We start from the raw sequence: 15,130 nt of genomic DNA on the forward strand, positions 1-15,130 counted from the left end.
ATCCTCTCCCGTGGCATATGCCCCCCCCGGGGGCTGGAGATGTGGTCACTTCCCCTCTCTGCTGACATGTAATTGGCCCGGAAGGGACAGAACATTGTGTGTTGTATCTGGAGGGTCACACGGCTTCATCCTTACCATAGAGATGTCTGGATGGCTGGATCCCTGGTAGAGATTTCTGGGTGGTTGGCGTCTATGGCCAGCTTGGGATAAGAGGTGTAATGTGTGTTTGGGGGTGTAGCTGCTTGTGTGTTCAGCTGGAAGGCCGGCTGCGTTATCTGCCCTCTGCTTCTTTCGCCCCCAACTGCAGGGCTCCCGGATCCCTTTGCCAAGGTGGTCGTGGACGGGTCGGGGCAATGCCACTCTACGGACACGGTGAAGAACACCCTGGACCCCAAGTGGAACCAACATTATGACCTGTAAGTCCTCCAGGAAATCTCACTCAGCCTGATCCTTTCATTGGTGGTGATGAGAAGTAGGCGGGCAGAAAGAATAAGACCCACCCCCCTCATCTGCTCAGGATGCGGGGTGTGAATTTATTAGAAATAGAAAGCTGAACCCAAAGATCAGCAAATATTGGAAGTTTGTAATGAAGACCGCTCACTGCTGCTCTCTCTCCTTGTGCAGGGGGACTGTTCCCGTCTCCGCCCCTCCTGTAGTTTTGTGTAGTGGGTGGAGCTGGCTGGGTCCCTCCCACAGCTCTGCTCTCTCCCCTTGTGCGGGGGGACTGGTCCTGTCTCCGCCCCCTCCTGTAGTTTTCTGTAGTGGGTGGAGCTGGCTGGGTCCCTTCTGCAGGGGGACTGGTCTTGTCTCCGCCCCTCCTGTAGTTTTCTGTAGTGGGTGGAGCTGGCTGGGTCCCTCCCACAGCTCTACTCTCTCCCCTTGTGTAGGGGGACTGGTCTTGTCTCCGCCTCCTCCTGTAGTTTTCTGTAGTGGGTGGAGCTGGCTGGGTTCCTTGTGCAGGGGGACTGGTCTTGTCTCCGTCTCCGCCTCCTCCTGTAGTTTTCTGTAGTGGGTGGAGCCTGCTGGGCCCCTCCCACAGCTCCGCTCTCTCTCCTTGTGCAGGGGGACTGGTCTTGTCTCCACCCCCTCTTGTAGTTTTGTGTAGTGGGTGGAGCTTGCTGGGGCCCTCCCACAGCTCTCTCTCTCCTTGTGCAGGGGGGACTGGTCTTGTCTCCACCCCCTCTTGTAGTTTTGTGTAGTGGGTGGAGCTGGCTGGGGCCCTCCCACAGCTCTCTCTCTCCTTGTGCAGGGGGACTGGTCTTGTCTCCGCCCCTCCTGTAGTTTTGTGTAGTGGGTGGAGCTGGCTGGGTCCCTCCCACAGCTCTGCTCTCTCCCCTTGTGCGGGGGGACTGGTCTTGTCTCCTCCTCCTGTAGTTTTCTGTAGTGGGTGGAGTTGGCTGGGCCCCTCCCACAGCTCCGCTCTCTCCCCTTGTGCGTGGGGACTGGTCTTGTCTCCGCCCCTACTGTAATGGGTGGAGCTGGCTGGGTCCCTCCCACAGCTCTGCTCTCTCCCCTTGTGCGGGGGGACTGGTCTTGTCTCCTCCTCCTGTAGTTTTCTGTAGTGGGTGGAGTTGGCTGGGCCCCTCCCACAGCTCCGCTCTCTCTCCTTGTGCAGGGGGACTGGTCTTGTCTCCGCCCCTCCTGTAGTTTTCTGTAGTGGGTGGAGCTGGCTGGGTCCCTTCTGCAGGGGGACTGGTCTTGTCTCCGCCCCTCCTGTAGTTTTCTGTAGTGGGTGGAGCTGGCTGGGTCCCTCCCACAGCTCTACTCTCTCCCCTTGTGTAGGGGGACTGGTCTTGTCTCCGCCTCCTCCTGTAGTTTTCTGTAGTGGGTGGAGCTGGCTGGGTTCCTTGTGCAGGGGGACTGGTCTTGTCTCCGTCTCCGCCTCCTCCTGTAGTTTTCTGTAGTGGGTGGAGCCTGCTGGGCCCCTCCCACAGCTCCGCTCTCTCTCCTTGTGCAGGGGGACTGGTCTTGTCTCCACCCCCTCTTGTAGTTTTGTGTAGTGGGTGGAGCTTGCTGGGGCCCTCCCACAGCTCTCTCTCTCCTTGTGCAGGGGGACTGGTCTTGTCTCCACCCCCTCTTGTAGTTTTGTGTAGTGGGTGGAGCTGGCTGGGGCCCTCCCACAGCTCTCTCTCTCCTTGTGCAGGGGGACTGGTCTTGTCTCCGCCCCTCCTGTAGTTTTGTGTAGTGGGTGGAGCTGGCTGGGTCCCTCCCACAGCTCTGCTCTCTCCCCTTGTGCGGGGGGACTGGTCTTGTCTCCTCCTCCTGTAGTTTTCTGTAGTGGGTGGAGTTGGCTGGGCCCCTCCCACAGCTCCGCTCTCTCCCCTTGTGCGTGGGGACTGGTCTTGTCTCCGCCCCTACTGTAATGGGTGGAGCTGGCTGGGTCCCTCCCACAGCTCTGCTCTCTCCCCTTGTGCGGGGGGACTGGTCTTGTCTCCTCCTCCTGTAGTTTTCTGTAGTGGGTGGAGTTGACTGGGCCCCTCCCACAGCTCCGCTCTCTCTCCTTGTGCAGGGGGACTGGTCTTGTCTCCGCCCCTCCTGTAGTTTTCTGTAGTGGGTGGAGCTGGCTGGGCCCCTCCCACAGCTCTCCCCTTGTGCGGGGGGACTGGTCTTGTCTCCGCCCCTCCTGTAGTTTTCTGTAGTGGGTGGAGTTGGCTGGGCCCCTCCCACAGCTCCGCTCTCTCTCCTTGTGCAGAGGGGACTGGTCCTGTCTCCGCCCCTCCTGTAGTTTTGTGTAGTGGGTGGAGCTGGCTGGGCCCCTCCCACAGCTCCGCTCTCTCTCTGCTTGTGCAGCGGAACTGGTCTTGTCTAAACCCCCTCCTGTCTTCTGTAGTGGGCGGAGCTTTCTTGCCCCACCCACAGCTCTGCTGTCTCCCATTGTGTGCGGTGGGACTGGTCTTGTCTCCGCCCACTCCTGTAGTTTTCTGTTGTGGGTGGAGTGTGTTTGTCCCCTCCCACAGCCCCTCTCTCTCCTTGTGCAGGGGGACTGGTCTTGTCTCTGCCCCCCCCTCCTATGTTTTGCGGGCAACCTCCTGTAGTGGGTGGTCTGCACATGTACAGCACAGTGATGTCACTGCTACTTTTTACATGGTAATATCTGGGTTTGCAAAGGCATTTGATGCAAGTACAGTGCACTTAATATCTTTTGGGGCTATTGAGGAATAGATTTAAATTTTAGTTCTTTTTTTTTTTTTTTTTATCTCGCACGGTATTTGCGCAATCATTTTTCAAACGCCTTTTTTTGGGGGGTTTCATGAATTAAAAAATAACAAAACGGTAAAGTTAGCCCAATTTTTTTGTATGACGTGAAAGATGATGTTACGCCGAGTAAATAGATAACCAACACGTCACGCTTTAAAATTTGCGCACACTCATGGAATGGCGCCAAACTTAAGTACTTGAAAATCTCCATAGGCGACGCTTAATTTTTTTTTTTTTTTCAAGTTACCAGTTTAGAGTTACAGAGGAAGTCTAGTACTAGAATTGTTGCACACGCACGCGGTGTTTACATATGTGGGCGGGACCTGCATGTGTGTTCGCTTCTGAGCGCGAGCTATAGGGGCGTTTTTAAAAAAACATTTTTTATAATTTTACTTAATGTATTTTATTTTTACACTTTTTTTTTTTTTTTACATTTTTTTTTTTTTATAACTTTTATCCCTATTACAAGGAATGTAAACATCTCTTGTAATAGGAATCAGTGTGACAGGTCCTCTTTATGGAGAGAGGCGGGGTCAATAAGACCTCCCCCTCCCCCCACATCTCTCCTCCAGGCTGGAAAGCATTAGATTGTGAAAAAACATTCACAGATCTCATGCTTTCAGCCGCAACTGCGGCTGTGTTTACATTCCGGTACCCGGGCGTGACGTCATCACATCGCGCCTGAGCCTCCGACGATCATAGAGATGACTGGTGACGATCTGGTCACCAGTCATCTCTATGCCTCCCATCCGGCGCCGGCAGATCGTTTCTCCGGGTCTCCGATGGCACGGGAGAGCCCGGAGAAGCACCGGATGGCGGCGGGAGAGGGGGTGGATTTCCCCTCCCGCCGCCTAGATGAACGATCAATCGGCGGAACTGCCCCTATGATCGTTCTTATGGTGCACAGGATCGCCGGCTGAAGAGATGGATATCTGAATGATACCTGTAGCTGCACCCATCTTTCAGATATCGCCACTGAAAGTCCAGGACGTCATATGACGTCCTTGGGCGGGAAGTGGTTAACCCCCGCTAGTGGCAGAAGGGGTCAAAACCACCCGTGTTGTGTCGCTTTTCAGGCGATTCGGAAGCGCTGCCCATTCACGTCAAGGGGCGGTGGAGGAGCGATGTATACAACGCCCCCAAAGATGCTGCTTGCTGGAGTTTTTCTAACATCCTGCAAGCGCACCGCCCCGGTGTGGACACTCTCGGGGCTTTCACATTTGGGAGGCGCTTTTCAGGCACTTTTACAGGCGCTATTTCTGGCGCTAAAACGCCTGAAAATTGCCTTGTTGTGAAAGGGGTCTTAAAGACCCCTGCAGGTAAACTTGGGTTACAGGTTTGAAGCCATAACCCCGGTATTTTTTATTTTTTTTCCTTTCAACCGTCAGTTCTCTTTCTGATGAAAGCGACCCGAGCAGCTAATTAGCCGCTGGATCACTTTTAGAAGCAGCTTGGAGGGGGTGGTCCCCCCCACCCTCTCCCGCTGCTCATTGGTGTTTCTCGGGCTTGAAGGAGTTGTAAAGGCAGAAGGTCTTAAAGCAGAGTTCTACCTAAAAGTTGAACTTCCGCTTTTTGGAATCCCCCCCCCCCCCCTCCGGTGTCGCATTTGGCACTTTTTTGGGGGGAGGAGGTATTTTGTCCTACTTCCGGGCATAGATAACTGCGGTAACCGACGCCGTGTCCGACACACAGGTCCCAGAGGACAGCAGGGACCAGTGGGATTGCGCAAAAGTTATAGCGTCTACAAAAAAAGGGGGATAGAATTATGGCGTTTGCTTTTTATAATGGCGGCGATCAGCGATTTAATTTTATTTATTTTTTTATCGGGGCTGCGACATTTTGCGGACACTTTTGACGCTATTTTGCGACCATTGTCATTTATACAGCGATCGGTGCTATAAAAATGCTCTGATTTCTGTATAAATGTCATTGCAGTGAAGGGGTTAACACTAGGGGGCGATCATGGGGTTTACTGTGTTCCCTCACTGTGTGTTCTAACTGAAGGGGGGGATGGGACTGACGAGGGGAAATGACAGATCGCTGTTAATACTTTGTGTGAACACACGATCGGTCATTTCTCCCCCCTGAAAGAACCGGGGAGCTGAGTGTTCTCCCGCTTCTCGCTCTGTCACGAGCGGTCGCGTGTTTTCCCCCGGCAGTCATCGCGTCCGCAAAGCACTCGCAGCGCCCCTAGTGGCCACAGGGCGAAGTAACGTAACATAACGTTGTCTCGCCCAGCCGTGCCCGGAGAGGGATTTTGGGAACTTGATATTATTGGCCATTCGGAGCCAGAAAAAAATCTCAACTTGAGTTTCCTTGGGGGAGGTGAAGAAAACATTCGGTGCATCTCTGCCAACCACTGTGACATCACTTTTGGTTGGAGTGCCAGGGGGAGTGGCCGGGTTCCCCATACGTGGCTCACTATTGGGTCACGGAGGAGTTCAGGCACAAAAAGAACTGAAAGTACACAGAGTCTCCGAGGTGACATCTCGTACGGTGCGGGGAAGAGGACAGGGGAGGTATTGTTCTCCGACCCGCCAGACTGGCCTCGTCTGCCATACACAACAGACCGGTTCCTCCAGTTCCCGTATGTTGTCCGGGTTGTGTGTGATCCTCCCGCAGACACGCTGTGATTGGAGAGTATGGGGGGTATCGTCTGTGTAATGAGGAAATCGTAAGAACCGACATGACACGCGTGTTGCACCTGTTACACGATACACGGGGCCCCCCCATCCAAGCTCTGTCAGATTGGATGCAGAGCGTCTGTGATCAGCAATTTTCAAGTCTTGCCACAGATTCTCAATGGGATTTAGGTCTGGACTGTGACTGGGCCATTCTAACACATGAATAGGCTTTGATCTAAACCATTCCATTGTAGCTCTGGCTGTACTTTATGGTCGTTGTCCTGCTGGAAGGTGAACACCTTTTGGTTAGGGGTATCGGAGTAAAGGGGGCTGAATACAAATGCTCCCCCCCACACTTTTCACATATTTGTAAAATAATGTTGAACGCCAATATGTGTTGGTCTATCGCATAAAATCCCAATAAAATACATTTAAGTATTTGGTTGTAAAATGAGAAAATCGTATGAATACTTTTTCAAGGCACTGTGTCTTGGAACACTGGTGAAGGGTGACCCTAAGAATGTTTGTTGGCTGGGTAAAAGGGTGACCCCGGCATGTTGGCTTGGTAAAAGGGTGACCCCGGCATGTTAGCTTGGTAAAAGGGTGACCCCGGCATGTTGGCTCGGTACAAGGGTGACCCCGGCATGTTGGCTCGGTACAAGGGTGACCCCGGCATGTTGGCTCGGTACAAGGGTGACCCCGGCATGTTGGCTCGGTACAAGGGTGACCCCGGCATGTTGGCTCGGTACAAGGGTGACCCCGGCATGTTGGCTCGGTAAAAGGGTGACCCCCGGCATGTTGGCTTGGTAAGAGGATGACCCCCGGCATGTTGGCTCGGTACAAGGGTGACCCCGGCATGTTGGCTCGGTAAAAGGGTGACCCCGGCATGTTGGCTCGGTACAAGGGTGACCCCGGCATGTTGGCTCGGTACAAGGGTGACCCCGGCATGTTGGCTCGGTACAAGGGTGACCCCGGCATGTTGGCTCGGTACAAGGGTGACCCCGGCATGTTGGCTCGGTACAAGGGTGACCCCGGCATGTTGGCTCGGTACAAGGGTGACCCCGGCATGTTGGCTCGGTACAAGGGTGACCCCGGCATGTTGGCTCGGTAAAAGGGTGACTCCGGCATGTTGGCTCGGTACAAGGGTGACCCCGGCATGTTGGCTCGGTACAAGGGTGACCCCGGCATGTTGGCTCGGTTATAGGGTGACCCCGGCATGTTGGCTTGGTAAAAGGGTGCCTCCTGAACATTGGTAAAGGTTGTCTCCAGAATGTAGCCTTGGTAGAGGGGCGCCCCCAGAATGTTGGCTTGGTAGAGGGCGCCCCCAGAATGTTGGCTTGGTAGAGGGCGCCCCCAGAATGTTGGCTTGGTAGAAGGTGCCCCCAGAATGTTGGCTTGGTAGAGGGTGCCTCCAGAATGTTGGCTTGGTAGAGGGTGCCTCCAGAATGTTGGCTTGGTAGAGGGTGCCCCCAGAATGTTGGCTTGGTAGAGGGTGCCTCCTGAACATTGATGAAGGTTGTTTCCAGAATGTAGGCTTGGTAGAGGGTGCCCCCAGAATGTAGGCTTGGTAGAGGGTGCCCCCAGAATGTTGGCATGGTAGACGGTTCCCCCAGAATGTTGGCTTGGTAGAGGGTTCCCCCAGAATGTTGGCTTGGTAGAGGGTTCCCCCAGAATGTTGGCTTGGTAGAGGGTTCCCCCAGAATGTTGGCTTGGTAGACGGTTCCCCCTAGAACATTGGTTACGGATGCCCTCTGAATGTTGGCATGGTAAAGCCGCATATTGCAGCCAGTATTCTCGGGAGCGACGCAAATTGTCACCTCCTTAGATGGAGCTGGAGAACCCCTTTAAAGTGCCTCTATGATGGAACATATTTGTTCTTACCATCCGTTTCCCCTCCCCCAGATAGGCATTCCCCATTTTTATATTGTACTTGTCTTCCCCTTGAAATTAAGAATTCCTCTTCTCTATTTAGTGACATGATCACGTTGCTGCAGGCGTCTTTTCCGTACCTGAACCGAACTGAGGGGGTGCCCTTTGTTTATCAGCTCATTGGATACGTGTTCTGTGCAGATCTTTGGTGACAACACCGACGATCCTCCCTCCTTGACGTGCTTGGAGACACAGCCCTGTAGTCCAAACAGGGTGACAACGCTGCAATGAATTCACTGCAGGTTCTTTAGCGTTGTCACCCTGTGGGAGGGAAAAAAGGAGGGGGTGGGGTGCAATTGACAAGTTAGAGTGATACTCTGAATCCATTGTGAACTAACAATATCATTTAACAAAACGTTGTCTCATGGGTTTGTGTAATAACACCCGGCTGCCTTTCCCCCGGAGATCCTGGGGGTTCCGCGCGTAGTTTCCTGGGTCAGCGGCGGCGCTTCCAGCACAGACCGTGTGGCCTGGCTCGGCACGCACATATTTAGCAGAGTTTTTTTTTTTCTTTTGGTGCCCCGGTCAGACCTGCTCGAGCCGCAGACTCTACAGGAATGTTTGCCGGGAGATTACAGGGGATTTGCTTTGCTAAAAAAAGAGGGTTTATCTTGGCGCTGGACCTGTTCAGAGGCTGGTGTGTGTGTTTTGTGTTCTCCCGATCGGGCGAACTTTGTGTGCCGGAGAATTAACACGAGACGGCGTGAACCGACCGTGGCCCGTCTCAGATCTCCTGTATCCTGACGTGAACTCTCGGATCCCCTCTGCCCGGGCTGTGCTCCCTGTACACGTTCTGTGACAATGGGGGGGGGGGGACAGGTTATATGACCGAGGTCACAGCATGGATTGTGGAACGGGAATGCGTCGTTCAACTCAAATCAGCCTGAGGACATAAGTAAGTTCATCAGTGTGCTTCTGCTCCTTCATTGGCCGATCACAGGTTGGGCAGGTCACGGACCCAGGCTGTGGTGTCTGGCAGGCACGTCTGGATCACAAAACTGGCTGAACGCCAATCCTCTGGCAGGAAATCTCCTCTGTATTTTAACTGTGGAATAGCTCTTTGGTCTTAACGTTAAAGAGCACAATGTATTAATTTTAAGCCAAGTTATAACCATAACTCGACGGGCAGGCCCCCCAGCCCTCCCTCCCGTAAGGTGAAGGGGCGGGCCCCCCAGCCCTCCCTCCCATAAGGTGAAGGGGCAGGCCCCCCCAGCCCTCCCTCCGTAAGGTGAAGGGGCAGGCCCCCCCAGCCCTCCCTCCGTAAGGTGAAGGGGCAGGCCCCCCCAGCCCTCCCTCTGTAAGGTGAAGGGGCAGGCCCCCCCAGCCCTCCCTCTGTAAGGTGAAGGGGCAGGCCCCCCCAGCCCTCCCTCCGTAAGGTGAAGGGGCAGGCCCTCCCTCCGTAAGGTGAAGGGGCAGGCCCCCCCAGCCCTCCCTCCGTAAGGTGAAGGGGCAGGCCCCCCCAGCCCTCCCTCCGTAAGGTGAAGGGGCAGGCCCCCCCAGCCCTCCCTCCGTAAGGTGAAGGGGCAGGCCCCCCCAGCCCTCCCTCCGTAAGGTGAAGGGGCAGGCCCCCCCAGCCCTCCCTCCGTAAGGTGAAGGGGCAGGCCCCCCCAGCCCTCCCTCCGTAAGGTGAAGGGGCAGGCCCCCCCAGCCCTCCCTCCGTAAGGTGAAGGGGCAGGCCCCCCCAGCCCTCCCTCTGTAAGGTGAAGGGGCAGGCCCCCCCAGCCCTCCCTCTGTAAGGTGAAGGGGCAGGCCCCCCCCAGCCCTCCCTCCGTAAGGTGAAGGGGCAGGCCCCCCCCAGCCCTCCCTCCGTAAGGTGAAGGGGCAGGCCCCCCCCAGCCCTCCCTCCGTAAGGTGAAGGGGCAGGCCCCCCCAGCCCTCCCTCCGTAAGGTGAAGGGGCAGGCCCCCCCAGCCCTCCCTCCGTAACGTGGAAGGGGCAGGCCCCCCCAGCCCTCCCTCCGTAACGTGGAAGGGGCAGGCCCCCCCAGCCCTCCCTCCGTAACGTGGAAGGGGCAGGCCCCCCCAGCCCTCCCTCCGTAACGTGGAAGGGGCAGGCCCCCCCAGCCCTCCCTCCGTAACGTGGAAGGGGCAGGCCCCCCCAGCCCTCCCTCCGTAACGTGGAAGGGGCAGGCCCCCCCAGCCCTCCCTCCGTAACGTGGAAGGGGCAGGCCCCCCCAGCCCTCCCTCCGTAACGTGGAAGGGGCAGGCCCTCCCTCCGTAATGTGGAAGGGGCAGGCCCCCCCTCCGTAACGTGGAAGGGGCAGGCCCCCCCAGCCCTCCCTCCGTAACGTGGAAGGGGCAGGCCCCCCCAGCCCTCCCTCCGTAACGTGGAAGGGGCAGGCCCCCCCAGCCCTCCCTCCGTAACGTGGAAGGGGCAGGCCCCCCCAGCCCTCCCTCCGTAACGTGGAAGGGGCAGGCCCCCCCAGCCCTCCCTCCGTAACGTGGAAGGGGCAGGCCCTCCCTCCGTAACGTGGAAGGGGCAGGCCCTCCCTCCGTAACGTGGAAGGGGCAGGCCCTCCCTCCGTAACGTGGAAGGGGCAGGCCCCCCCAGCCCTCCCTCCGTAACGTGGAAGGGGCAGGCCCCCCCAGCCCTCCCTCCGTAACGTGGAAGGGGCAGGCCCCCCCAGCCCTCTCTCCGTAACGTGGAAGGGGCAGGCCCCCCCAGCCCTCTCTCCGTAACGTGGAAGGGGCAGGCCCCCCCAGCCCTCTCTCCGTAACGTGGAAGGGGCAGGCCCCCCCAGCCCTCTCTCCGTAACGTGGAAGGGGCAGGCCCCCCCAGCCCTCTCTCCGTAACGTGGAAGGGGCAGGCCCCCCCAGCCCTCTCTCCGTAACGTGGAAGGGGCAGGCCCCCCCAGCCCTCTCTCCGTAACGTGGAAGGGGCAGGCCCCCCCAGCCCTCTCTCCGTAACGTGGAAGGGGCAGGCCCCCCCAGCCCTCTCTCCGTAACGTGGAAGGGGCAGGCCCCCCCAGCCCTCTCTCCGTAACGTGGAAGGGGCAGGCCCCCCCAGCCCTCTCTCCGTAACGTGGAAGGGGCAGGCCCCCCCAGCCCTCTCTCCGTAACGTGGAAGGGGCAGGCCCCCCCAGCCCTCTCTCCGTAACGTGGAAGGGGCAGGCCCCCCCAGCCCTCTCTCCGTAACGTGGAAGGGGCAGGCCCCCCCAGCCCTCTCTCCGTAACGTGGAAGGGGCAGGCCCCCCCAGCCCTCTCTCCGTAACGTGGAAGGGGCAGGCCCCCCCAGCCCTCTCTCCGTAACGTGGAAGGGGCAGGCCCCCCCAGCCCTCCCTCCGTAACGTGGAAGGGGCAGGCCCCCCCAGCCCTCCCTCCGTAACGTGGAAGGGGCAGGCCCCCCCAGCCCTCCCTCCGTAACGTGGAAGGGGCAGGCCCCCCCAGCCCTCCCTCCGTAACGTGGAAGGGGCAGGCCCCCCCAGCCCTCCCTCCGTAACGTGGAAGGGGCAGGCCCCCCCAGCCCTCCCTCCGTAACGTGGAAGGGGCAGGCCCCCCCAGCCCTCCCTCCGTAACGTGGAAGGGGCAGGCCCCCCCAGCCCTCCCTCCCCGTAACGTGGAAGGGGCAGGCCCCCCCAGCCCTCCCTCCCCGTAACGTGGAAGGGGCAGGCCCTCCCTCCCCGTAACGTGGAAGGGGCAGGCCCTCCCTCCCCGTAACGTGGAAGGGGCAGGCCCTCCCTCCCCGTAACGTGGAAGGGGCAGGCCCTCCCTCCCCGTAACGGGAGGTGCCATAGTACTGTAGTACCACTCAAATTTTGGCCAATTGCCATTGAATGATCTGAATTACAAACATTTGTTGGCCCTGTCGGCACCACCCGGGTTGACAGACTTTAGTTTGAAAAATAGAAGCCAAATAGAAAATTGCCATCTGAACAGTGCCTTCATCCAATCAGATGATGCCACAGTTTGGGTATTCAGACAGCTACTGGTGCTGTGACTGTCTTCATACACTACAGATTCGTCCATCCACATTCTTTCTATCTGGATGGAGGAATCGAAAGGTCATCCCGTGGACGAGGTCTGCAGAATTAGTCTTTGGTAGTGGTATAGGCAGATGTGGTCAGAGTTGCAGGTTTGTGGAGGTCCTTAAATGGATACAGATCTGTGGTATCGGGCATTGTGTAATGTTCTCTCTGCTTTTCTCATGGTTTTTTCCTTCTGGTGTCACACGTATATGCAGGAACACGGTACATTGGTGCCCATCTCATCATTCTCTCTTCTCGTCTCCTCAGGTACATCGGGAAGTCAGACTCCATCACCATCAGTGTATGGAACCATAAAAAGATCCACAAGAAGCAGGGAGCCGGGTTCCTGGGCTGCGTGCGGCTCCTCTCCAACGCCATCAACCGCCTCAAAGATACCGGCTGTGAGTAGACTGTGCTGTGCGGTGATCATGTGACTTCAGCTCTGCCCCAGTCATGTGATGTCAGGACTTGTAGTCCTTCGGGGGGTGGGGCTGTGAGTAGGAGAGCTTTGTGATGATCATGCCCAATCATGTGATGTCAGGACTTGTAGTGCTTTGGGGGAGGAGCTGTGAGTAGACATTGCGCTGTGATCATGTGACTTCAGTTGTGCACAATCATGTGATATCAGGACATGCAGTCCTTTGGGGGGGCGGGGCTTTGAGTAGACGGAGTGCTGTGTGGTGATCATGCGACTTCAGCTGTGCACAATCATGTGATATCAGGACTTGTAGTCCTTCGAGGGCTGGGCTGAGAGTAGTCGGTGTGATGTCAGGACTTCAGGGGCGGGGCTGTGAGTAGACTGAGTCCTGTGCAGCTATCATGTGACTTTAGCTCTGCCCCAATCATGTGATGTCAGGACTTGTAGTCCTTCAGGGGCTGGGCTGTGAGTAGGAGTGCTTTGTTGTGATCATGCCCAATTATGTGATGTCAGGACTTGAGGTCCTTTGGGGGCGGGGCTGTGAGTAGACAGTGTGCTGTGCAGTGATCATGTGATGTCAGGACTTGTAGACCTTCGGGGGCGGGGCTGTGAGTAGACAGTGTGCTGTACAGTGATCATGTGATGTCAGGACTTGTAGTCCTTCGGGGGCGGGGCTGAGAGTAGTCGGTGTGCTGTGCAGTGATCATGTGATGTCAGGACTTGTAGTCCTTCAGGGGCTGGGCTTGTGAGTAGGAGTGCTTTGTGGTGATCATGCCCAGTCATTTGATGTCAGGACTTGAGGTCCTTCGGGGGCGGGGCTGTGAGTAGACAGTGTGCCTTACAGTGATCATGTGATGTCAGGACTTGTAGTCCTTTGGAGGCGGGGCTGTGGGATGTTGTCTTGCACAAAATTATTAATAGTGGTCTTGGCTGAAGTCCATCTTCGTGATCAACACCCAGTGATTGGCTCCTGCCCAGATGTGTCTGACTCTCTTTTCTCCTATAGATCAGCGGCTGGATTTATGCAAGCTCGGCCCTAATGACAATGACAACGTTCGAGGGCAGATAGTAGGTAAGTGCACACAAACCATGACCATATCCGTAGGTAGTCCTTGTCCACACGGCAACCTATGGTGTTTTTGGAAGGCTGGATGGTGTAACCAATGTCTCTGACCCAGAACAAGGATGTTCATCAGGAGTTCTGACATCACTTCCCACATGCTGGTTCAGGTCCATGACTAAAAATCACTGAAGGCAGGGGGGGCTAGCAGAGCAGCCAGGCACTTGATTGCACCTAATATTACACTTTGGTTGGCCAGATGCAGAATTCATCCTCCATACCCCTCCTACAGGGCCTTGTGCCCACCCCCTCGGAGCAGGTCTCTGCATCTTCATGGTTGGCTGCCTGCAGGTAGGGTGGAGAATGACTGGGAGAGGAGGTAAAATAAAAGCATCGGACAGGACATGATACATACTCTACCTTCCAGTTAGGATAGTGGGGGTTGTCAGGGGAGGAGTTGAAAAAAGCAGAGCAGAGGGTTACAAAAAAATATCTTCCTCTGCAGTGAGGATAGTCCTCTTGGGCGGAGTCGGGAATACTAGATACTAGGAGCTTGTGGTGTTCCCAGTTTGTAGGCCACAATGAAATGGGGAGGGGTGTCAGAGACTGGGTGGGGTTGTTGGGGGAGGAGGTAAAAGAAAAGCAGAGCAGCGGGTTACAGAATAAAAAATTAGTCTTCCAGTGAGGATCGTTCTCTTGGTGGGCGGGGTCAGGAATACTGAGGATACTAGGAGCTTGTGGTGTTCCCAGTTTTTAGCCATAATTGTATGGGAAGGGAGTGGGGGGGTTGTTGGGGGGGGGGGGGGGGGTTTACGAGGTTAAAGAAGAGCAGAGAGTTGGAAGACATAAAACGGTCTTCCTTCTGGTGAGGATGGTCCTCTTGGTGGGCAGAGTTGGGGAAACCAGTTACTAGGAGCTCATGGTGTTCCCAGTTTATGGGCCACAATATGGGAAGGGGGTGGGGGGGGGGGGTTTTCTGGGGAATAGGTGAGAGAGGAGCAGAGGGTTATGTTACATAAAAAGTCGTTGTCCTACTTGAAGTGAGGATAGCCATCTTGGTGGGCAGGGTCAGGAATACTAGATATTCGGGGCTTGGTGGTGTTCCCAGTTTATAGGCCACAATAAATATGGGAAGGGGTGTCGCAGAGACTGGGTGGGGATTGGTGAGGAAAAGCAAAGCAGTGTAAAAAAAAGACATAAAACATCGTCGTCCTTCCAGTAAGGATGGTCATCTTGGTGGGCGTGGTCGGGAACACTTGATACTAGGAGCTCGGTGGTGTTCCTAGCTTAGCCACAATGATATGGGAAGGGGTGTCGCAGACTTGGTAGGTGTTGTCGGGGGGGGAAGCAGAGGGTTACGGGATATAAAATATTGTCTTTCATTGAGGCTAGTGCTCTTGGTGGGCGGGGTCGGGAATACTTGATACTAGGAGCTCGGTGGTGGTCCCAGTTTATAGGCCACTATGATATGGGAAGGGGTGTCAGAGACTTGGTAGGTGTTGTCGGGGGTGGAAGTAAAAGAGAAGCAGAGGGTTACGGGATATAAAATATTGTCTTTCAGTGAGGCTATTGCTCTTGGTGGGTGTGGTCGGGAACACTTGATACTAGGAGCTCGGTGGTGTTCCTAGCTTAGCCACAATGATATGGGAAGGGGTGTCGCAGACTTGGTAGGTGTTGGGGAGGGGAGGTAAAAGAGAAGCAGAGGGTTACGGGATATAAAATATTGCCTTTCAGTGAGGCTAGTGCTCTTGGTGGGTGGGGTTGGGAACACTTGATACTAGGAGCGCGGTGGTGTTCCCAGTTTATAGCCACAATGATATGGGAAGGGGTGTCAGAGACTTGGTAGGTGTTGTCGGGGTTGGAGGTAAAAGAGAAGCAGAGGGTTACGGAATAGAAAATATTGTCTTTCAGTGAGGCTAGTGCTCCTGGTGGGCGTGG

The 15,130-nt window shown here is 56.1% G+C and overlaps 1 protein-coding gene across 2 annotated transcripts in view; it reads left to right on the forward strand.

Moving 5' to 3' along the window:
• Positions 1–307: 307 nt before the first annotated feature.
• Positions 308–15,130, forward strand: part of SMURF2 (SMAD specific E3 ubiquitin protein ligase 2) — a gene marked incomplete at its 5' end in the record, with an annotated part of 53,448 nt that continues 38,625 nt past the window's right edge. For both annotated transcript variants that reach the window (XM_040331012.1, XM_040331013.1), the window contains 3 exon segments: positions 308–416; positions 11,982–12,115; positions 13,139–13,204. In XM_040331012.1, coding sequence (XP_040186946.1) covers positions 308–416; positions 11,982–12,115; positions 13,139–13,204 — 309 coding nt within the window.

Source organism: Rana temporaria, chromosome 12 (assembly GCF_905171775.1).
Source record: "Rana temporaria chromosome 12, aRanTem1.1, whole genome shotgun sequence".
NCBI classification, from domain to species: domain Eukaryota; kingdom Metazoa; phylum Chordata; class Amphibia; order Anura; family Ranidae; genus Rana; species Rana temporaria.